This window comes from Melanotaenia boesemani, chromosome 24 (genome assembly GCF_017639745.1).
Source record: "Melanotaenia boesemani isolate fMelBoe1 chromosome 24, fMelBoe1.pri, whole genome shotgun sequence".
In the NCBI taxonomy this organism is placed as follows: Eukaryota; Metazoa; Chordata; class Actinopteri; order Atheriniformes; family Melanotaeniidae; genus Melanotaenia; species Melanotaenia boesemani.
In genome coordinates, this window is record NC_055705.1 from 5,415,990 (window position 1) to 5,429,836 (window position 13,847).

A 13,847-nucleotide genomic window follows, 5' to 3' on the forward strand; every position below is an offset into this window, starting at 1 on the left:
ATTCAACGTCCTGTGTTGTTGCTATGGGAAATTCTTGTTGACTAGGTAGACTGTCCCATTTCACGAATGTTAAGCAGACTTCGAAGTGTGTAGACTACGGAGGACACTCTGTAGCTTACATAGTCTGTGCACAGACCCTGAATTGGGACACACGTTATGTGATCTGGACATTCCCCCTTGCCAAGATACTTTGAAGGATCTTTTTGTGAGGTAGGACATGAACCACGAGAGGACAGATCCTGAGATGTCAAACGCCGAGAATGTGGAGAAGCGTATATGATGGTTGACCATGTCAAAGGCAGCAGACAGGTCTAGCAGTATAAGCGCTTAGTCATCCTAATAAGGTGTGGCATCTCTTCACCTCTTATATACACAGCAAGCCAGAACATTAGTAATAGCAGCTACATTTCATTCATGCACACACACAGGCTGACAGAACCAGAAGTGTTCTGTTTCTTCAAAAAATACTCTTCTAATCAAGGTCACAAATAATACAAATTCCAAAGTTTCTTTTAGCAAAAAAGTTATGAAACATAAAAAACCTTACAACATAAAATCACAATCTATAATGAGAATGAATATTCACATTATAAAAGTCAGCTATCTTGATATGAATAACGCCTGAGCATCTTTTTTGTCATCACTGTCACTGTCTTCACATGTGGGACAAGAAAGACATACCTGTCTAAACATTAGGCTCATTACATTCTTTCTGTCCCGCTTTGACCATCATGTCCTTACTGTTAAATACTTAGAAATATAACCTGCAGCAACATAGCATGAAAAAGTGGATCAATGAAACATTCACAGCTACTGGCCAGCATATCAGTGACTTTTATCTACTTACACACATTGCCTTTACAGCTTTTAAAGAACATTTAGAATATAATGTGTTTTTTAACCTTTTATTGAACCTGGAACAGAAACCTCCCAGTAGGTCAGAAACTAATAATGAAGCAGATCTCGTTAGCTTTAGTTTTGAGTCCATTAGATGAGTGGGAGGAAGTGTCCTGTTTCAGCTTCACATTTTATACCAGCTCCTGGTTTGAGGTTGATTAAATCCTCAATCAGGATGTAGTTAATGAGATACTGAGTGGAAAATAAGAGTTTAATCAGTGTTGCTGGCTTTAAATATTCAGATGATTTAGCTTTGTGCCAGTTTGCTGTTCACACATCCTCCACAGCAGAGATGTATTCTACGAACTAACTTATCTTTCCCCTTTTTAGTATGTAGATGTTTAGTTTTTCCTGGGAATTAATGTGGAGATTAAACAAAGCATAGACTTCATTTCTTATTTCTTTTCCCAGGAGTCAGACTGTGTTGTCTTACACTGTGTGCAGAATTATTAGGCAAATGAGTATTTTGATCACATCATCCTCTTTATGCATGTTGTTCTACTCCAACCAGTACAGGCTTGAAAGCCTACTACCAATTAAGCATATCAGGTGATGTGCATCTCTGTAATGAGAAGGGGTGTGGTCTAATGACATCAACACCCTATATCAGGTGTGCATAATTATTAGGCAACTTCCATTCCTTTGGCAAAATGGGTCAGAAGAGAGATTTGATGGACTCTGAAAAGTAAAAAATAGTGAGATGTCTTGCAGAGGGATGCAGCACTCTTAAAATTGCCAAGCTTTTGAGGCGTGATCACCGAACAATCAAGCGTTTCATTCAAAACAGTCAACAGGGTCGCAAGAAGCGTGTTGAAAAAACAAGGCGCAAAATAACTGCCCATGAACTGAGGAAAATCAAGCGTGAAGCTGCCAAGATGCCATTGGCCACCAGTTTTGCCATATTTCAGAGCTGCAACATCACTGGAGTGCCAAGAAGCACAAGGTGTGCAATACTCAGGGACATGGCCAAGGTAAGGAAGGCTGAAAAACGACCACCACTGAACAAGACACACAAGATAAAACGTCAAGACTGGGCCAAGAAATATCATAAGACTGATTTTTCTAAGGTTTTATGGACTGATGAAATGAGAGTGAGTCTTGATGGGCCAGATGGATGGGCCCGTGGCTGGATCAGTACAGGGCAGAGAGCTCCACTCCGACTCAGACGCCAGCAAGGTGGAGGTGGGATACTGGTATGGGCTGGTGTCATCAAAGATGAGCTTGTGGAACCTTTTCGGGTTGAGGATGGAGTCAAGCTCAACTCCCAGTCCTACTGCCAGTTTCTGGAAGACACCTTCTTCAAGCAGTGGTACAGGAAGAAGTCAGCATCGTTCAAGAAAAACATGGTTTTCATGCAGGACAATGCTCCATCACACGCATCCAAGTACTCCACTGCGTGGCTGGCCAGAAAAGGTCTAAAAGAAGAAAAAATAATGACATGGCCTCCTTGTTCACCTGATCTTAACCCCATAGAGAACCTGTGGTCCCTCATCAAATGTGAGATCTACAGGGAGGGAAAACAGTACACCTCTCTGAACAGTGTCTGGGAGGCTGTGGTTGCTGCTGCACACAATGTTGATCGTGAACAGATCAAGACACTGACAGAATCTATGGATGGCAGGCTTTTGAGTGTCCTCGCAAAGAAAGGTGGTTAAATTGGTCACTGATTTGTTTTTGTTTTGTGTTTGAAAGCCAGAAATGTATATTTGTAAATTTGAGTTGTTATATTGGTTTCCCTGGTGAAAATAAATAAGTGAAATGGGTATATATTTGGTTTTTGTTAAGTTGCCTAATAATTATGCACAGTAATAGTCACCTGCTCACACAGATATCCTCCTAAGATACTAAAACTAAAAGAGCCCCACTCCAACTTCCAAAAATATTCAGCTTTTGTGTTCATTGCGAACATAGTTGTTGTTCAAAAATAAAATTAATCCTCAAAAATACAACTAGCCTAATAATTCTGCACACCCTGTAATCAACAGTTCTGGTTCTGAAGGTCTTTCAACTCTTCTTTGGTCCTTGTACCAGACCAGTTCCAGAGCAGAGTAACTCTGACCTCGGAGTTAAAAAGGCTCTAAACTCCGGGGAAAAACCAGAGTTGTGTCGATGCATAACAACCTAGTAAAGAATCGGTTTAAACTGGAACTTTAGGCTCTTTGTTACAAAGAGACATCATTGGTTCCCATTTCTTTAGTTTCATGCGTGAAAACCAGCAAAGATCAGACAGTCTGACATTTGATAAATGATGACCAGAAGATGGCTTTTAGTTCACTTTATTTTCACAGTGACAAAAATAGAACAAAGTGCTAATATATATATATATATATATATATATATATATAATTATAAAACAAACAGGCTAAAACACATATTCTCTAGTCATAAATCCTCTAACATCCTCAGAAGGGAAATGAACCATCGGAGCTGCAGACATGAACTTAAATCCGTTTTGATCGCTTCGGTCTGATTTAAAGGATTAAATCTCTGCAGCTTACAGAAATGGTGTTTGGTGTTTGAACGTTGACCTTCTCTGTAGGGAGGATCTCCGTTTTTTTTATCTGGCTGTCCACTTGTTTCCTAAAGAAAAACAGGTTATAAGACACTGTAAACAGAAAACCTGATCCAATCCTGTTCGGTCCACCAGCACCAGCTAATGGAGAAAAGAAAATGACGGATGCGTTCTCACTTCAGCCTCCAGAGGGTGACGGTGCTGGATGGGTGGGGCTGGTGTTGCCTCTCGCAGTCCTTCAGTGAGTCGGGAAGCGGGATGCCGCTGGTTTCCGGCAGCAGCATGCACAGACCACAGCCTATGATTGGTCCACTGCTGTACACGACCATCGCAACCAATGAGATCGCTCTGCCAGGGGTGGAGGGCATGAAGGTCGTGGCCAGACAGCCAAGCCGGAAAGACAAGTTGACCAGTGATATGCAGCGCTGTCTGGATAGAAATTGGTGTTATTACTGGTTGTAGACGCTGGTCAACATGTAGAAAGGAAAGTGTTGTTCTGTACCTGACCACGGTGGGGAACAGCTCGATGCTGTACAGAATAGAGATGAAGGTGGCGGCCAGGATGCAGAGTTTCCCCAGCAGAGCCAGAGCCATCACCAGCACCGGTTCACCTGCACACAGCAAATACCTCCTTCCATAAACCAGCTCAGACATGGTTTTCATGTCAGACCTGCACATGCAGGGCCGTCCTCAGCTCACCGTTGTATCTGGACATCAGTAAGGACAGGAAGCAGGCGGTTCCACTCAGAAACAGAGCCAGCATGCTGATTGGTCGACGTCCCAGACGGATCAGTGGGACGAGCAGACAGGGAGCCTCCGACAGACCCGAGAAGAACTGGGCGGTGTAGACACCGACGCCAAATGAGCCGATGTTCATGCAAATCCCAAAATACGTCAAGGCGGAAGTGGCACTGTGGGATGGCAGGAGGGATGGGAGTTAAAGCAGCTCCAACCATCTCCAGATGTTTCACATCACATCTTTAAATAAGGTTAGGTCAGGTTTTCTAAGTATCTTGGTCAGGTTTTCTAAGTATCTGGGTCAGGTTTTCTAAGTATCTTGCTAACTCCAGTCACATGCTTTGGATCAAAGTTTAAATATTTGTTCTTTTTTTTTTTTTTTTTGCTGTTTTGCCAGATTTCACTTTTAGCAGCAGCTATGTCTTCATTTTCTGAGGAAATCTGCTGTGGTTTTATTTACTCTGTGAGATCTTCTCTACTCTGATTAGGGCTTATTGATAACAGCTCTATGGCAGGTCTAAACTGTTGCACAAGGTAGAGCTTCTATCAGCCAATCAGAGCCACGTGGGGCACGTGTGTTTGAGTGTGCTCTGACAACAAGGAGTCAAAGTTTGATGATGACATAATACTGAAACCATCTCCTGGGTGTTGGTGAGTTGTGTAATCCTGTTCCACACAGACATCAAGTCAAAATATTATCACCATTGGATTGTGAGGATAGCAGGAGTACTTTGTTCTAAGTACTCACTATATAACAAATGCCTCCCAGCCTTGCTCTGTTTGGATCTTCAGTACTGACTGTCATTTGCACACTTCCTTGCTAAGGATGAGTTAATATTTTAAGGATGAGGCTGAATGGAAATTGTGCCCACTGTCATTTATTTCTGTTCTCTTATCTTTTTTTTACTCACCCTTTATCTATTGTACCCACATGTTTATACTCTATTGCTCTCCTTTCATGTCATGTCTGTGCTGTTTGTCAAAAAATGGAATAAAATAAATATATAAAAAAAAATCCAAAGGCCTTCACACACAGGCTCATTAGCTTCCTCAGTTAATTAAACCTAGACTGACTGCATTTCTAAGAAGTCAAATATAACTTCAGACATAGCAAGTTGTGCACTCTGAAACTTCTTATCAATTTAGAAGATGAGAAAAAATATTAAGCCAAGCTGAGTCCAATTGTTTCACCATCTGAGATGGAGATGATCGTCCATGCCTTCATCTCATCCAGACTTGATTTTCCATCTTCACATGCTTAAGCAAAAGATCTCTTGACTGTCTCCAAGTTGTCCAGAACACTGATGCAAGGCTGATAACAACATCCTCCAAATGTACTCATGCCACTCCGTTACTGATCCAGCTGCACTGGCTTCCCATTTATTACAGATTGGATTTTAAAATTCTGGTTTTAACTTTTTAAAGCACTACATGACCAAGCACCTGAATATATCAGAGACCTTCTGCAGTCCTACGTTCCCAGCAGGTCCAATTCCTTGATCCCTGAGATTAAATGATCAAGGTCTGCTGGAAAACTAAAGGTGACAGAACAGCAGTGTGTCCTTCCCTCTGGACCTCCTTCCTCTCAGCCTGAGATCTGTGGACTCCATGATCTCTTTTAAAAAGCAGCTAAAAACACATCTTTTTAAACTTGCTTTTACTTAGTTTTATTTGTTTTTATGTTCTCTGTGTTATTGTGTTATATTGTATTCTGTTCACTTCATGATTTTTATCTTAAAAGGTGCTTTATAAATAAACATTTACTTACTTACCTACTTATGAAGTATTACGACGGGCATATATGCAGACGGACAGACAGAATGCAACAGCCACTGAGCATGTGCAGTACCTCAGGTAGCTCATGATGAACAGCCGCAGCAGTATGGTTGGATGCTTCAGGTGGGTGATGCTACTGGGAGCGTGGGCTCCAAGTGTTTCCATCTGGGCCTCGGTGCTTTTCTGTAGGTCGGACCAGGCTGAGTCCAGCAGCTGAATACAAACAGGGGTGTTCACTCAGTCACTGACGCTCAAACCGAAGGCTGATTGGTGGATGATTAAAGATCCAGTTTGTAATTGACCTGCTTTACTTGAAATAAGTTTTTTTTGTTTGTTTTATTTTACCAGTTCCAGATACTGTTTATCTTTAGGACTGTTGCCACGGTAATGCTCCAGAACATCCATCTTCCTCTGTAACAGCAACCAGTGAGGAGACTCTGGGATTGAACTTGAAAAAAGAAAAAAAAAAAATCAGTGTCGGACAGACTTTTAAACATCCAAGCACAAGCATGATGGCAGGTGTGTGTGGGCCTACAGGTAGAGCGGCAGACACACAAGTTGGGGTAGAGCCAGTGACAGGTGCAGGAGTGTCCAGGAGGGGCTGAGCCAGGCCAGAGAAGCACCGCCCATCGTTCCCAGGCTGAAGCAGAACGGGAGGACGGCGGGCGGCCAGAGCCGAGCGCCGGGGAGGGTCCACTCCACGGCTGTCATACAAACATATAGGTCAGGAGGTGGTGCTGCTTCATCAACCCTCCACCTGGTCAGCATGGCTCTATCATCGGTCAGCTGTGTTTAGCTCTATTTTGTTTTTGTCTTTTTCATATTGGTTTCTAAATGACGTCATATTTCAATGATCTTTTAGTGACTGTTGACTCTGGCTACCATATTCTTACCTTCCATCTTAAACAGTGAATCATCTGAGACACTGCTCTGAAGTGATTTAGATCTTTATCAGACTGGTTGTCTTCTCATAACATTTTTCATCCCTTCTAACCTGTGGTGTACCTCAAAGATCTATTTTGGGCCCACTCTCGTTTGCACAGTACACGTTCCCTCTGGGCTCGATCATTTTTACGCTGGTCATGCTTGTGTTTACCACTGATACCTGACTTTAACTCTTCTATAAACTCCTTGATGTTGTATCAATATTTTCCAAACCCTAATGAAGAAGGGGACACCCTTGTGCTGATGGTTTGATAACTTGTTCCACCATCATAGATCCACAAATGAGAAAAATCTAAACTGAGATTGTATTGTTTTATAGACAGCAGTACTAGACAACAAGAGGAAAACAGTGAACCAGAAATAGTTTAAGTCCCCAAAAGCCAGCTAAGTTTAATGAGTAATGGGGTGACCCGTGTCATTTCTGGTTGATATAAAACCAGAAATGCTGCTGCTGCAGTCCGAGCCATCTGAACCATTAGACGTTGAGGTAAGACATAACGATGGCCTGCATCCGGAGTTGGGAAAGTCCAATAAGACCTGAATTTTCATCTGTCAATGACTGAAGGTACAGAGGAATATCATCAGCGTAACACTGATACATGAAGTCATAAAGTTAACCAAAACCAAGGAAGTGGTGTGTGCTGCAAAGAGAAGAGGCCCAAGCATGAAGCTTTGGGCAGCACCATAGAGGTGAAGGAATGTTTATTTGTTCTTACTGACATAGAAAGAACACTTAATGAGTAATGATTCCCACCTTCTGAGATGTCCGTTTCAAAGAGCACAGGTAAACAGCCCACTTTTCTTCTCTAAGATGGGAATAGTTGCTAGTGAGACTGTCCAATCATTCCTAATCTAAGCAGGGTATAAAGCTTTAAGTCTTTTAAAAACGGTTTAATAGAAAATTGAAGTCACAGGTGGTAGATGTTATTAATGGATTAAATGACTAATGAAGCGTTGGACATGTGCGATGATGAGCTGGCGGGTTCAGGTGGTTGCATTACCCAGACTGAAGGCACAGATGCTGATGCAGCAGCAGGAAAATGCTGTCAGGCAGCGGATGGTGAGGAAGAGGAGCGGCTGAGAAAGGACAGCAGGCACGAGGCCACACACGGCGTGCATGCACACACACACCAGCAGCACCGGACGCTTCCCATACCTGCACAGAAAGCATCCATCAGGTATCTGTTGCTTCACCTCCTTCAGGTAAGTGTGTAAGTGTGTGTGTGTGTGTGTGTGTTATACCGGTCTGACATTGCTCCTCCTACCAGAGATCCCAGTAGCAGACCCATCATGTAGACATTCTGACCATAAGACAACCAGCTGGTCCAGCCACACACTGACTGACACACACACACACATAAAGATATTACTGATCACAGACTTAAATACAATAAACCATCATTTCCTTCTATACGTCCAGAAAAAACACGGGTGCAGGGATTCATCGAAACATGTCCAAACATTACTATGAATCCGGTAAATGAGTCGGAACCAGCCTCCTACTTGCATCCAGATCGAACACCTGGACGCTGCCCTCATCATGGTGGGGATTTTAACAGGGTTAACCTTTAAAACATTACTTTTTATCAACACGTTACGTGTGCCACCCGAGAAAATAACATTTTGAACCACTATTAGACACAATTCAAAGAGGCTACAAATGGGTTAGGGTTAGGGTTGTCAAGAACAAACAAAAGGTGGAGCAGGAGGAGGTCTCTATGAGGCAGGTAAGGCGCTGGAACGACCAGGTGGAGGCTACGCTGCAGGACGCTTTGTTGGATCCTCGCAGGATGTTAGCGAGCTTACGGAGGTGACGACGCAGAGGGGATGCAGGTTCTAGTACCTGGGTGTGCACATCACCGAGGCTCTGTCCTGGACTCTGCACATAGACAGCCAGGTGAAGAAGATGAGGCAGCGACACTTGAGGAAGTTCAGCCTCTCTGAGGACCATGAGGATGTTCTACACTGGAGTGGACATCTTCATGGGGAGCGAACAGGATCATGAGAGACCCTCATCATCCTAACAACGGTGTGGTGGCCGTCGTCTAAGGCTCATTAAGGCGAACCCAGAGAGAGACTCGGGAGGAGCTTCTTCCCTCAGGCTGGCAGAAGTGGGAACTCTACCCTGTAGTGACCCTGGCCAGTGTCCTACCTTCTGCGGGAAAAACCGTCTTTACTCATGTCCCTTTAACAAGCTTTATATTTTGCTCCATGTACACTGAAAATATATTGTATATATACATATTGTCGGTCTGTATAGCAGCACATCACTTCGCTGTGGTTCATTAGATTTTATATTTATTATCTTTTTAGTTTATTACCGTGTTGTTTTTGTTTTTTTAGTAGAAGTAAATGGGTGTGCACAGCCTTAGATGCATGTGTGACTGCATTTTACTGCCATCTTGCATGTGACAAACAACTTGAAACAATGTAGGAAAGTTAATGCAACGTTGGGACAAACCAGTGATGGCGTCTAACATGTCTGGCATCACACAGCTGAAGCTTGGCTGTGAAATCCCCGACCCGGTTCCCAGAAAACCCAGTGTTGTCAAACTTTCAGAGGAACTGAGAACGCTGTGGTACCTCATGATGTGTCTCTGCCACAAGGATCACAGAGCTCCGAGACCACCGCAGAGGTCCGAGACCACCGCAGAGGTCCGAGACCACCGCAGAGGTCCGAGACCAACGCAGAGGTCCGAGACCACCGCAGAGCTCCGACACCACCGCAGAGCTCCGAGACCACCGCAGAGCTCCGAGACCACCGCAGAGCTCCGACACCACCGCAGAGGTCCGAGACCACCGCAGAGCTCCGACACCACCGCAGAGCTCCGAGACCACCGCAGAGGTCCGAGACCACCGCAGAGCTCCGAGACCACCGCAGAGCTCCGACACCACCGCAGAGCTCCGAGACCAACGCAGAGGTCCGAGACCAACGCAGAGGTCCGAGACCACCGCAGAGCTCCGAGACCACCGCAGAGCTCCGAGACCACCGCAGAGCTCCGACACCACCGCAGAGCTACGAGACCACCGCAGAGCTCCGACACCACCGCAGCGCTCCGAGACCACCGCAGAGGTCCGAGACCACCGCAGAGCTCCGACACCACCGCAGAGCTCCGAGACCACCGCAGAGGTCCGAGACCACCGCAGAGCTCCGACACCACCGCAGAGCTCCGAGACCAACGCAGAGGTCCGAGACCACCGCAGAGCTACGAGACCACCGCAGAGCTCCGACACCACCGCAGAGCTCCGAGACCAATGCAGAGGTCCGAGACCACCGCAGAGCTACGAGACCACCGCAGAGCTCCGAGACCACCGCAGAGGTCCGAGACCAACGCAGAGGTCCGAGACCACCGCAGAGCTCCGACACCACCGCAGAGCTCCGAGACCACCGCAGAGCTCCGACACCACCGCAGAGGTCCGAGACCACCGCAGAGCACCGAGACCACCGCAGAGCTCCGACACCACCGCAGAGCTCCGAGACCACCGCAGAGGTCCGAGACCACCGCAGAGCTCCGACACCACCGCAGAGCTCCGAGACCAACGCAGAGGTCCGAGACCACCGCAGAGCTACGAGACCACCGCAGAGCTCCGAGACCACCGCAGAGGTCCGAGACCAACGCAGAGGTCCGAGACCACCGCAGAGCTCCGACACCACCGCAGAGCTCCGAGACCACCGCAGAGCTCCGACACCACCGCAGAGGTCCGAGACCACCGCAGAGCTACGAGACCACCGCAGAGCTCCGAGACCACCGCAGAGCTCCGACACCACCGCAGAGGTCCGAGACCACCGCAGAGCTACGAGACCACCGCAGAGCACCGAGACCACCGCAGAGCTCCGAGACCACCGCAGAGCTCCGGGACCAACGCAGAGGTCCGAAACCACCGCAGAGGTCCGAGACCACCGCAGAGTTTGGAGACTCTTTATTCATTTTTGTAAACAGCTTTAATATGTAACATGTGACAGGAAGTATTTGATTTTGTTCCTTTTACTCACGTTTCACATCATCTCATTGGTTTAATTCTGGACTGTTGGTGTCAAAGTTTCCCGTTTCTCCAGATTTAATATGTACACCAGGGTCAGAGTCGCCATGGAGGTAAGGACATCCTCCCTCCAAGTTTGGTTTTTATAAACCCAGAAGTTGGCTAAAGTTGGCGTACGCTGGTTTTGTCGCCAGCTTTAGAAATGAGGCCCCTGAACTCCTCTTTTACCAGGACATTTACTGATTTTTTAAAGCTAAAAACTTTGTCCGGCCTTTCAGGATTTAGCTCTATCAGCCTCAAACATGTTTATATCGGATTTACGTGCTTTCCTGGTCTGAAGTTAGTCTACAGCATCTGGAGCTGAGCCGCCTTTAGGTGTAATTTGTTGGAGAATCCTGGTTAAACTGGTCCATGTTGGTAAAACTTCAAAAGGTTCAAAGTGTTTGCTGCAGACCAACAGCTTCTTTTTGTTTTTTTACTGACTTTTTCTGGAACAAGACTCTGAAATATAAAGTTAATCCAGACGACTCGTATTTCCCCTGAAGCTGGGGGTTTATGGAGGGATACAACCACAACAGAGCATTTCAGTCAAGCCTCTTTTTTTCTGATGGCGGCCGAAGCTGCGCCGGACCCAGATAATCCAGTCTAGACGTGGGTGGGCTTGAAGACCAGCAGCTGGAGTTTATTCCTCCGTTGTGGTGTATCTGAGTGCAGAAGTCTTGTGTGTTCAATTAAAAACATCATTTTAAACTAAAAAAGTTTTCTTTTACAGGTGTTTTGGTCTGGTAGTGACTTAGAACATCACATGTGATTTTTGCATAATTTATCCTCTTTAAGTGGTTTAACACACATTCCTCTGAAAATGGCCAGGTAAAAAAACACTTTTCCAGAGGCCTGTACAGAATATTGTGAGTACCAACTCAGTGTAACACAGCCAACTCTGCACAGCGTGTAAACACAGCTCCTAAAAGCTGGAGATGTCCCAGAGGCGGCGGGTATTCCCTTCAGATCCCTCAGCCAGAAGTTAAATCCTCAATCTTGTAATGTTTTACAGAAAAGCTTCATTAACAGCCTCCGGTTGCAGATTAACACTCCGTTATGCAATGTGTTGGCGCAGTCATGGATTACTTTCTACAGAATCAGCTGATTTCTTTCAGTGATTATTTGATTGAAATGTCTTACAGCCGAAGTTAATCGTATATTTTTTCATTTGATTTTCAATTGTTGTTCATTTTGAGAAGCTTTGTCATTGATTAATTATCATTTATCATGTTCTGTAGGTTAAATAAAATCAGGTGAAATTATTTCTATAAAAATAAGAAGTGAGGCGCAATCACCTCTCTATCTGTCGTCCAATCGGCTTCGTCCTTTGAAACTTCCTCGCGCTCTGATTGGTTGCTTTCTATCGTCGGTGGCAAACTGCCACGCCGAGAAACAGTTCCGTTGTCATGGTGACACGTTTCGGCTGCGACCGCCGCTGTAAAAATGTCGAGGAAAAAGAGAAAGGGAGTGAAGAAGTAGAGGAGGCAGAGGCGCCAGTAGACGGAGCGCTGCAGCGGGGACATGGCGGGGTTTCCCGGAGCCACGGTTCTGAGAAGAAACTTCAGAGGTTTTCAGGAGCTGCTCATGCTGCCGCGAGCTGCGCTCTGTCTGAGCTGTAGCTGCTGTTACTCGATAGCTGTTGACCAGCAGGCGGGTCGTGTTTACTTCAACATTTCTTCAGCTCCTTTCTCCACCTTCTTTGGCTCACAGAGCCCGGAGTGAAACAGCGACACCCGGTGGACGCCACCACACACTGCCGCAGCTCGCGCAGCACACAAAGGGACTGGATGGTGGACGATACTGAGCTGGTATCGATCCGATAGCAATTAACGTCACCAAAGCTTCTAACAATACTGAGACTTTTTAATAACTAAGGTGAATAAATAATCAAAGGACTGAATCTGAATGAGTTTTCATTATCTTAAAGCTCTTTTAGATAGATAGATAGATAGATAGATAGATAGATAGATAGATAGATAGATAGATAGATAGATAGATAGATAGATAGATAGATAGATAGCATACATGATGGCCACCACTGGAAGAACATCTCCAGCACTTTGCTGCAGACATTAAAGGATCTGAGCTTCCTGAGGAAGTAGACCAGACCAGCCATGCTATATTTAGTATGCTTCTAAATGAGTAAAGTAAATGAATATGAACTAATATTAAGGATGACTAAGATGTTACTTCCATCTCTATAATCTGGCCCTTCTCTGAGCACTGACAGGCTTCTGCCTCTGGTTGGGTCTGGATGTCGGGGACAGCAGGAATTTCTCTGCTTCCCACTGCTCCAGCAACCAGCAATTAAATGCAGAGAAAGAATATTTCCAGCTTGGGATTAATAAAGCATAATAGTACCTGATGATACCTGATAGTACTGTATCTGATAGTAGATGGAACGTACCTGCAGGATCAAAGGACTCCAAGAAGGTCTGTCTCACCTTGCAGCACCTGTTCCTCCTCTTCTCCTCTTCCTCCTCATCATCCTTTCATCATCTTCTGTGTTCTGATTGGTTCTCAGATGTTTAAGGAGGTTTGTGTTGTTGCTATAGAAACCGCTCTGTGTTCCCATCAAGCCACAACCTCCAAACAGTCAATCCCCGTAGACTCCCATGTTAAAAAGATTCACTTTTGCTCCTCAGGAACCTGCGGGTGACGTCACGGAGGCTCCGCCCATCTTTTATATACAGTGTATGGTTCCCATACACATCAAACAGCTGCTGTTCAGCTCCACACATGAAGCTACGGACTGACTGGGTGATCCACCGCTGCTGCGCCGCTACGCTGGGCCTACCGAAGAAAAAGTAGTTCCCACCAACTGGGTATAATTTAGACAAGATCCTGGTATTATACTTACTTTACACTTTAATCCAGTTTGTGATGAACTACATGTCATCAAATCACTAACATCACTAAAATACTGTCTTAACATTCTGACATGAAAATCTGTTCT

General features: G+C 45.3%; 1 protein-coding gene across 2 annotated transcripts; it reads right to left on the reverse strand.

Annotated features, from left to right (window-relative positions):
* Positions 1-3,212: 3,212 nt before the first annotated feature.
* On the reverse strand, positions 3,213-12,514 carry LOC121635557 (solute carrier family 22 member 13). 2 transcript variants are annotated; one of them, XM_041978787.1, is made up of 10 exons: positions 12,187-12,514; positions 8,111-8,208; positions 7,870-8,024; positions 6,459-6,627; positions 6,269-6,371; positions 5,997-6,136; positions 4,109-4,320; positions 3,912-4,020; positions 3,587-3,838; positions 3,213-3,477 (listed from the first exon to the last, which is right to left on the reverse strand). In XM_041978787.1, exons 1-10 carry the CDS (start codon positions 12,412-12,414, stop codon positions 3,369-3,371), a joined length of 1,575 nt encoding a protein of 524 aa, XP_041834721.1. In that variant the 5' UTR covers positions 12,415-12,514; the 3' UTR covers positions 3,213-3,368. The 2 variants fall into 2 exon arrangements, with proteins under 2 accessions (XP_041834721.1, XP_041834722.1); XM_041978788.1 differs by having other exon boundaries at positions 3,214-3,477; positions 8,111-8,204; positions 12,187-12,268.
* Between the last annotated feature and the right edge of the window lie 1,333 nt (positions 12,515-13,847).

Coding starts and splice junctions, on each gene's coding strand:
- LOC121635557 (XM_041978787.1), bottom strand. CDS start 12,414: ATGTCCCCGCTGCAGCGCTCCGTCTACTGGCGCCTCTGCCTCCTCTAC. Junction 4,021..4,108: donor ACTGATGTCCAGATACAACG/GTGAGCTGAGGA, acceptor TGCTGTGTGCAG/GTGAACCGGTGCTGGTGATG. Junction 3,839..3,911: donor CTGTTCCCCACCGTGGTCAG/GTACAGAACAAC, acceptor ATTTCTATCCAG/ACAGCGCTGCATATCACTGG.